The 8,834-nt window shown below is 65.0% G+C and overlaps 3 protein-coding genes across 3 annotated transcripts; all 3 read left to right on the top strand.

Annotated features, from left to right (window-relative positions):
- On the top strand, positions 1–2,230 carry TRMT112 (tRNA methyltransferase activator subunit 11-2). Its single transcript, XM_061444377.1, is given in 5 exon segments — positions 1–132; positions 728–829; positions 1,882–1,912; positions 1,915–1,973; positions 2,080–2,230. Coding segments are annotated over 5 exon segments (375 nt in total). The 5' UTR covers positions 1–51; the 3' UTR covers positions 2,182–2,230.
- Positions 2,231–3,136: 906 nt separating this feature from the next.
- Positions 3,137–5,550, top strand: BANF1 (BAF nuclear assembly factor 1). Its single transcript, XM_061444372.1, has 3 exons — positions 3,137–3,300; positions 3,385–3,515; positions 5,348–5,550. Exons 2-3 carry the CDS (start codon positions 3,390–3,392, stop codon positions 5,492–5,494), a joined length of 273 nt encoding a protein of 90 aa, XP_061300356.1. The 5' UTR covers positions 3,137–3,300; positions 3,385–3,389; the 3' UTR covers positions 5,495–5,550.
- A 745-nt stretch (positions 5,551–6,295) lies between these two features.
- Positions 6,296–8,829, top strand: MUS81 (MUS81 structure-specific endonuclease subunit; the record flags this gene model as incomplete). The annotated part of the gene is made up of 10 exons (XM_061444380.1): positions 6,296–6,430; positions 6,525–6,648; positions 6,815–6,882; positions 7,007–7,078; positions 7,193–7,264; positions 7,344–7,414; positions 7,492–7,596; positions 7,714–7,794; positions 8,166–8,266; positions 8,743–8,829. Coding segments are annotated over exons 1-10 (916 nt in total), but the record flags the coding sequence as incomplete, so codon positions are not given.
- Positions 8,830–8,834: the final 5 nt, after the last annotated feature.

The following is an 8,834-nucleotide window of genomic DNA, read 5'->3' as shown; positions in this document are numbered from 1 at the left end:
TTTCCGCGGCTCCTCCCACCGGAAGTGACGCAGACCGGAAGCGGCGGCGGGATGAAGCTGCTCACACACAACCTGCTCTGCTCCAACGTGCGCGGGCTCCGGCCCGGCGGCGGCTTCCCCCTGCGGATACAGGTGCGGGCCCACCCCGACACCAGGACCGGGACCGGCCACAGCCTCCGGTATAGGCCCATAGCCTCCGGTACCGGCCACAGCCTCCGTACAGGCCCATAGCCACCGGTACAGGCCCACAGCCTCCGGTACAGGCCCACAGCCCTCCGGGACCGCCCTTAGCCACCGGTACCGACCATAGCCTCCGGTACCGCCCTTAGCCGCCGGTACCGGCCACAGCCACCGGTACCGACCATAGCCTCCGGTACCGCCCTTAGCCGCCGGTACCGGCCACAGCCACCGGTACCAGCCATAGCCTCCGGTACAGCCATAACCACTGGTACCGGCCACAGCCTCCGGGACCGGCCATAGCCTCCGGTACCGGCCCATAGCTCCCATACCGCCCATAGCCACCGGTACCGGCCATAGCCTCCGATACAGGCCCATAGCCACCGGTACCGGCCATAGCCTCCGGTACTAGCCTATAGCCCCTGTTACCGGCCCATAGCCACCGGTACCAGCCACAAGCCTCCGGTACCGGCCATAGCCTCCGGTACCGGCCCTAGCCTCCGGTACCGGCCCATAGCCCCCGTTACCGGCCCGTTCTCCCCCTCTCCAGGCCTCGGATGTCTGCGTGCGGCCGGTACCGTTCAACGCCGCCTTCGTAGCCCGGTTGGTGCCGCGGCTGCGCTGGGGGGCGCTGCTGGAGGCGGCCGAGAGCGTGAGTGGAGGGGGGTCCTATGATGGGGGGGCGAGGTGGGGGGGGTCCTATGATGGGGGGCGAGGTGGGGGGGGTTCTATTATGGGGGGGCGAGGTGGGGGGGGTCCTATGTTGGGGGTGAGCAAGTTGGGGGGTTCTGTGATGGGGGGAGCGAATTGGTGGGGGTCCTATGATGGGGAGGAGTGAGTTGGGGGGGTCCTATGATGGGGGGAGCGAGTTGAGGGGGGTCCTATGATGGGGGGGAGCGAGTTGAGGGGGGTCCTATGATGGGGGGAGCGAGTTGAGGGGGTCCTATGGTGGGGGGAGCGAGTTGGGGGGGTCCTATGATGGGCGGGCGAGTTGGGGGGGGTTCTATGATGGGGGCCAGCGAGTTGGGGGGGGGGGGGTCCTATGATAGGGGGGCGAGTTCAGAGGAGTTCTATGATGGGGGGAGCGAGTTGGGGGGGGTCCTGTGATGGGGGGAGCAAGTTCGGGGGGGGGTTCTATGATGGGGGGGCGAGTTGGGGAGGGTCCTATGATAGGGGGGGTGAGTTGGGGGGGTCCTATGATAGAGGGGGTGAGTGGGGGGTCCTATGATGTGGGGAGCAAGTTGGGGAGGGTCCTATGATGGGGGGGGCGAGTTGAGGGCTGTCCTATGATGGGGAGGAGCGAGTGGGGGGGGTCCTATGATGGGGGGAGCAAGTTGGGGGGGGTCCTATGATGGGGGGCAAGTTCAGAGGGGTTCTATGATGGGGGGAGCGAGTTTGGGGGGTCCTGTGATGGGGTGGGCGAGTTGAGGGGGGTCCTATGATGGGGTTCGAGTTGAGGGGGTGTCCTGTGATGGGGGGCGAGTTGAGGGGGTGTCCTATGATGGGGGGGCATGGTTTTGGGGCTGTCTCAATTGGAGGGGAAGGCTTCGATTTTGGGGGGATCCCAGTTTGGATGCATGGGGGGGGCAGCAGCATGGGGGGGGTGTCAGATCTGGGGGGGGATCCTAAGGTTTGGGATGGGGGGGCACGGGGGTCCTATTGGGGTCTCCCAGTTCCCCCCATTCTCCCCCCCCCCACCTGCAGTTGGGGCATCCCTCGGAGCTGCCCCCCGAGCCTGCCCTGACTACGAGGGAGATGAAGCGTTCCTGCGGCGGGTGCATCACGTGCTGCTGGAGGTGAGGGGGGCCCAAAACCCCCTTGGGGGGTTGGGGGGGGGAGATGTGGTCCTGACACCCCCCCCACCCCATTGACCCCCTTATGTGCATGTGTGTCCCCCCCCAGGTGGAGGTGCTGGAGGGGTTCCTGCAGTGCCCGGACTCGGGGCGCCAGTTCCCCATCTCCCGTGGGATCCCCAACATGCTGCTGAGAGAGGAGGAAGCCTGAGGGGGGGGGGGCACGGGCTGGAGTCACCCCCCCTGCACCCCCGGGTTATTGGGGGGGGGAGCCCAAAGTGGAGCAGAGACGTTCTGTCCCCCATGGGGGGGGGGGTGAATCCCAAATAAGGGGGGGGGGGCTTTTGTCATTTGGTTTTGAGCCTTTGGTTTTTTTTCCTGCCCCAAAGGACTTCTTTTACTTTCAAGTCACCCCTTTTTGCCCTAAATCTCCGCTTTTTGCTCCCAGATCGCTTTTTTCTGCCCCAAATAACCCCTTTTTGTTCCCAAGCCGCCATTTTCTGCCCCAAATCACCCCTTTTTGTTCCCCAATTGCCCCTTTTTGCTCCCAAATCTCCCCCTTTTGCCCCAAATCTCCCCTTTTTACTCTCAAATTGCCCCTTTCTGCCCCATATTGCCCCTTTTTGCCCCAAATCTCCCATTTTTGCTCCCAAATTGCCTCCTTTTGTGCCCCAAATCTCCCATTTTGCTCCCAAGTCTCCCTTTTTTCCTCCCAAATTGCCTCTTTTGCCCCAAATCTCCCATTTTTGCTCCCAAGTCTCCCTTTTTTCCTCCCAAATTGCCTCTTTTGCCCCAAATCTCCCATTTTTGCTCCCAGTCTCCCTTTTTTCCTCCCAAATTGCCTCTTTTTGCCCATATCTCCCTTTTTTTCCCCCCAAACTCCCTTTCCCCCCCAAAACTCCCCTTTTTTTCCTCCAAACCCCTTCCATTCCTCAACCTTCCAGCTTCTCCCCCCTCCCCACCCCATTTCCCCCCTTTCCCCGAAGTTCTTTGTTCCATCTGATTCCCCGAAGTTCTTTGTTCCATCTGTGTTTTATTTGTGGTTTATTAATAAAAAGCCGCTTTTTCGTGCCAATATTCGGCCTTTTTTTAGTCCTTTCCAGGAGAATCCCATTGGATTTTGGGAGGGGGGAAGGCGGGAGGGGGGAGAACCCCGAGGTCCTCCCGCGCTCTCTATGACCCAAGCAACCGCCTAGAGCGTCTCACCCTGTAGTGGCCGCTCTGTCTCGGCTCTATGGCGCAGCCGGAGGTGACGTCAGGACGTCGACGCACGCACAGCGGCGGCGGCGGCGGTAGCGGGCTGAGGCGGGAGCAGCGGTCGGAGGCTCCGGTGAGGGCCGCGGGGGGGGAGCTCGGGTCCCGGTTCCCGTTCCCCCCCAGCCTCCCCTTGAGCCGTCTCCGCTTCCCCCCGCAGGCGCCATGTCCTCCACGTCGCAGAAGCACCGGGACTTCGTAGCGGAGCCGATGGGGGAGAAGCCGGTGGGGATGCTGGCGGGCATCGGGGACGTGCTGGGCAAGAAGCTGGAGGAGAAGGGCTTCGATAAGGTACGGGGGGGGGGGGGGGGGGGGGGGGGGGGGGAGCTCCGGTCGGGCTGTGACGGGGGCTTGGGAGGGGTGCGCGGGGGAGGGAGGGGACACAGAGGGACCCTATTGGGGATGGGGATAGGGACCCACTTAGGGACATGGTGGGTGTCGGGGTCCTTTGGGGACATGGGGCAGGGGGGACACACAGGGGATGGGGGGGGGGGGGGAGTAGATAGGGACCCACTTAGGGACATGGTGGGTGTAGGGGGCCTTTGGGGACATGGGGCAGGGGGGACACACAGGGGATGGGGGGCGGGGGGTAGATAGGGACCCCCTTAGGGACATGGTGGGTGTAGGGGGCCTTTGGGGACATGGGGCAGGGGGGACACACAGGGGATGGGGGGCAGGGGGTAGATAGGGACCCCCTTAGGGACATGGTGGGTGTAGGGGGCCTTTGGGGACATGGGGCAGGGGGGACACACAGGGGATGGGGGGGGGGTAGATAGGGACCCCCTTAGGGACATGGTGGGTGTAGGGGGCCTTTGGGGACATGGGGCAGGGGGGACACACAGGGGATGGGGGGGTAGATAGGGACCCTCTTAGGGACATGGTGGGTGTAGGGGCCTTTGGGGACATGGGGCAGGGGGGACACACAGGGGATTGAGGGGGGGTAGATAGGGGGAATAGGGACCTCCTTAGGGGCATGGTGGGGACAGGAAGCTCTTAGGGACATGAGGAAGGGGGGACACAGAGAGACTCCCTTGGGGATGTAACGGGGGGATAGGGAACCCTTTAGGGACATGGTGGGTGTAGGGGTCCTTTGGGGACATGGGGGGGGGGGGGGCACAGGGGATGCGGGAGGGTAGATAGGGACCCTCTTAGGGACATGGTGGGGACAGGATCCTCTTAGGGATATAGGTCAGGGGGGACACACAGGGACCTCTTTGGGGATGGGGGGGTGGGAATAGGGACCCCCTTAGGCACATCGTGGGTATAGGGGCCCTTTGGGGACAGGGGGACACACAGGGTCCTCCTTGGGGACATGGTGGGGACAGGAGGCTCTTAGGGATATAGGGCAGGGGGGACACAGAGGGACCCCCTTGGGGATGTGTATGGGGGGATAGTGACCCTTTTAATGACATGGTGGGGACAGGAGCCTCTTAGGGACATGAGGAAGGGGGTACACAGAAAGACCCCCTTGGGGATGGGGGGATAGGGACCCCCTTGGGGATGTGTATAGGGGGATAGGGACCCCTTTGGGGATGTGGTGCATGTAGGGGCCCATTGGGGAAAGGGGGGCACACAGGGACCCCCTTGGGGCATGGGACTCCCTTGGGGACAAGGTGGGGAGCACACAGAGACCCATTTAGGGACATGGTAGGGACAGGAGCCTCTTGGGGATATGGGGGGGGGGGGGGGGATGGAAAGGGACCTCCTTAGGGACATGGTGGGAGATAGGAGCCCCTTGGGGACATGGTGGGGGGCACGCACAGGGACCTTCTTGGGGACATGACAGAGCCGGGAGCCCATTGGGGATAATGGGGAGGGGGGGGGAACGAGACAGAGTGACCCCCTTGAGGACATTTGGGGGGGGGGGAATGACACAGGGAAGCCCTTGGGGATGGGGTGGCAGACAGGGACCTTTTTAGGGACACAGTAGGGACAAGAGGCTTCCTTGGGGACATGGGAATGCTCAGGGATGCTCTTGGAGACATTGGTAGGGGGGGGTTAAACACAACCATGTCCTTAGGGATGTGGGCTTGTCCCAGTGCCACGGGGGCAGCTGCAGGGTCATGGATTGGGATAAGGACTCCCTTGGGGATACCGAGGGTGTCCCTGTGCTCTTCCCCCAGGCGTACGTGGTGCTGGGACAGTTCCTGGTGCTACGCAAGGACGAGGAGCTCTTCCGGGAATGGCTGAAGGAAACGTGCGGAGCCAACGCCAAACAGTCCCGGGACTGCTCCGGCTGCCTCCGGGAGTGGTGCGATGCCTTCCTCTGAGCCCCCCAACCTCAACCGGGGCACCCCAACACCCCCTCTACGGGGGCTCCCATTCACATCAGGCCCCCCCCCCCCCCCACCAGAACTGTGGTGCTGCCCCATCCCTCTTTGCCAACTGGGGGTTGGGGTTTCCCCTTCCAAAAACATCTTTATGGGGGGAACCTGGGATGCCCTCGCCCCCCCCCCCCCCCCAATCACACCAAATCCCCCATGGGGGGGTGTGTGGGGTTGTGCTGATATTGCCTCTACCCCCATGGGGGTGATGGGGGGGGTGAGGGAGGGTTGGGGTGTAACCCCCTCTCCTGCATCGGGGGGGGGGGTTTGTGTCATATTGGGGTGCCTCCTCCTCCCCCCCCCCCGCTTCTAGTGTGTTTGTATGGGTTTTCTAAACAATAAAGGTCTTGTTGTGCTGGGTCCAAGCTTTGGTTTGATGGGGGGGGAGGAGGGAGGGGGGATCAACTGGGGGGTGACCCCCCCCGGGATTGTTTGGGGGTTTCTAATAGAGAGATGGGGGTGCTTGGGGGGGGTCCAGAGGGAAAAGGAACACCTTGAGGGTAAGTTGGGGGGGTGTGAACCCCTTAGGGGGGGTGAAACTCTCCGTGGGGGGAGTGGGGGCGATGTGGGGGTATCAGCCCCCCCCCAGGGGCTGTTTTTGGGGTCAGTCCTCCAGAGCAGAGGAGTTGGTCCTCCAGGCCGCCTAGAGAGGCCCGCGTCCTCCAGAGCAGACAAGCTGAAGGTGCGGGAGGGGGTTGAAGAGCACTTCCGGGTCAGGGGCGGCAGCTGCCGGTGACCGCCGCCGCCATGGCGGAGGCCGTCGTTGACCCCCCTCGCCGCCGCCACCGGCCCCGTGCTTCCCCCAACCCGCTCTTCACCCGCTGGCTCCGGGAGTGGCGGGATGAGGCCACGGGGACGCGGGCAAAAGGCGTCTACGAGCGGGTGGGTGTGCGGGGGCACGGGAGGGGAACGGGAACGGGGGTGCGGGGCCGCCGGTGCTCCCGGTGCTCCCGGTCCCAGCCGCGTGTCCCCGCAGGCCCTGCGCTCCCTCGCCCGGTACCCGCTGCGGCTCCGCTCCGGGCGGGCGGCCGCCATCTTGAAGAACTTTGGCCCCGCCCTCTGCCGCCGGCTCGATCTGCGCCTGCGCCAGCACCGCGCAGGTGGGCGGGGACTTAAGGGGGTGTGGGCGGGGATTTAAGGGATTGTGGGCGGAGCCTTAAGGGGGTGTAGGCGGGGCCTTAACGGGGAGTGGGCGGAGATAGCGTGACTAGGTGCTGATCCATGCGTTCATTTGCATCTGTTTTGCATATTGGCGCCTCCCATCAGAGCAAGGCCACGCCCCCAGCCCCCCCGCAGAGAGGAGGAGCCCGGCGAGCCCCTTGGCTCCACCCACGGTGAGTGACATCATCACACACCTCCCCCACCCGGACCCCTGGAAGGGGGGGGGGGGGTTGGGTATTTTGGGGGGGTTTGGAGCCCCCCCCCCATCCCCCCATCACCTTTCCCCCCCTCCCCCAGCATTGCCCCCCCCGTGAGTACCGGCCCCTCCCCCGCTCGGGGGCACGAGCGCTGCTGCTGACGCTGCACAAGGTAAAGGGGGGGAGGGGAAGGACCTGGGGACTTTGGGGTGTCCTCCCCCCCCATACCCCCCCCTCCCCCCCCATGGACTCACCTGAAGTCCCCCCCCCCCCCCCCCCCCCCCAGAGCTCAGAGCCCCTCCCAGAGGCGGAGCTTCTGCATCAGGCCCAGCCCCTCTGTGACCGCCCCCTGACCCTGGTGAGTGCCCATAGGACCCCCCCCCCACACTGAGGGGGGACACGTGAATAATGGGGTCCCTTCCTCCCCCTCTCCCCAGGGAGCACCCAAGGGGGCCCTGGGCACCCTCCTGCGACGGGACCTGCTGCAGCGCAATGGCCGCCCCCCCCGGTACGGCCAGAGCCCCCCCCCCCTCCAAACACACACCCCGACCCCCCCCGGTCACCCCCTTTCTCCCCCCTCCCCAGGTACTCCCTGACCCCACGTGGTCACATCCTGGCCCAGCGATTGGCTGCTGCTGCCTCAGAAGCCCCGCCCCCATCCGAGGAGCATCTCCCTCCTCCCTCCCCATCGTAAGTCACCTGGGTGCCCATTGAAGGGGGCATTTGGGGGGGGGGGGGAACCCCAGATTCCTGCCTCCTTCCTTGGGGGGTTGGGGTTCAGGGTTTGGGGTGTGTCCCCCCCCCCAGGCCTGGCCCTGATGTCGAGTTTGAGCTGAAACCTGGTGAATTCGACATCATTCTCTGTGCTGACGTCACCGAGGCCAATGGGTGCGTGAGTGTGTGTCCCCCCCATCCCTGCACCATGGGGTCCTTCCCCCCCCCCCAAAATGGAATGCAGTGTCCCTTGTCCCCCCATCCCAGGGTTGGCACAGGCCTGCCCCATCTGCACCCTGGGGGGGTTTCTCCTGCCCCCACAGGTCCCAATGAACCCCACTCATGGAGCCCTTGTCCCCCTTGGGGTGTCCCCTTGCCCTTCCCCTTGTCCCCATAGGGTCCTCAAGAGCCTTCCCTTGCATCCCACCCTTGTACCCCCAATTTCCCCCTTGTGTCTCCCCCCACACCCCCCCATGGGGTGTCCCTGCCCCACTGTAAGGTGGCCACGCCCCCCCTCGGTGACGTTTGGGGGGGGGCGTGGCCAGGCCGGTGCCGTCGCTGCTGCAGGGCCGCGTCCCATTGAGCCTGCGGAGACTCCACGTGGGAGACTTCCTCTGGGTGGCCCGCGAGAGGGCCCCGCCCACAGGTGGGCGTGGCCTCTGGGGTGGGGAGGGCGGGGGAGCCAATGGGATGAGCGGTGGGGGTGGAACCCGGCTCTGGCTCCGCCCACATCGGCTCCTGTGTGGGCGGGGGCCGAAGCGCTGACTCCGCCCCCATTGAGCTGTGGGGAGGGGTCAGCGTCTGGTCACGCCCCTATTGGAGGTGGTGGGTGTGGCCAGGCTCTGGCCCCGCCCCTTGTGTGCTCTGTCATTGGTTCTTGGTGGGCTGTGGGTGGGGCCAGAGGGGCGTGTCCATGCGCTGCCATTGGCTATGGGCGGGGTCCTCCTGTGGTCACGCCCCCATTGCGGTGGTGGGTGTGGCCAGACTCTGGCCCCACCCCTTGTGTGCTCTGTCATTGGTTCTTGGTGGGCTGTGGGTGGGACCAGAGGGGCGTGCCCATGCGGTGCCATTGGCTTTGGGCGGGGCCGAGGGGGCGTGACCATGGGCTGGCCCCGCCCCCAGGGCGCCCCCCAAGGGAGCTGGTGCTGGACGTGGTGGTGGAGCGGAAATCGGCCTCGGACCTGGGGAGCAGCCTCAGCGATGGGAGGTACCGA

The sequence above is a fragment of the Pezoporus flaviventris genome, unplaced genomic scaffold (genome assembly GCF_033815535.1).
Source record: "Pezoporus flaviventris isolate CSIRO_AGI_PZ_B2104156 unplaced genomic scaffold, CSIRO_AGI_Pfla_v1 ptg000843l, whole genome shotgun sequence".
Lineage (NCBI taxonomy): Eukaryota > Metazoa > Chordata > Aves > Psittaciformes > Psittacidae > Pezoporus > Pezoporus flaviventris.
Note: the sequence above shows the minus strand (reverse complement) of the source record. Positions and strands in the feature narration are given on the sequence as shown.

Excerpts from the sequence above, each read along its gene's own strand:
- BANF1 (XM_061444372.1), top strand. The coding sequence starts at position 3,390 with ATGTCCTCCACGTCGCAGAAGCACCGGGACTTCGTAGCGGAGCCGATG. Across the intron at positions 3,516-5,347 it reads AGGAGAAGGGCTTCGATAAG|GCGTACGTGGTGCTGGGACA; the intron begins GTACGGGGGGGG and ends CTCTTCCCCCAG.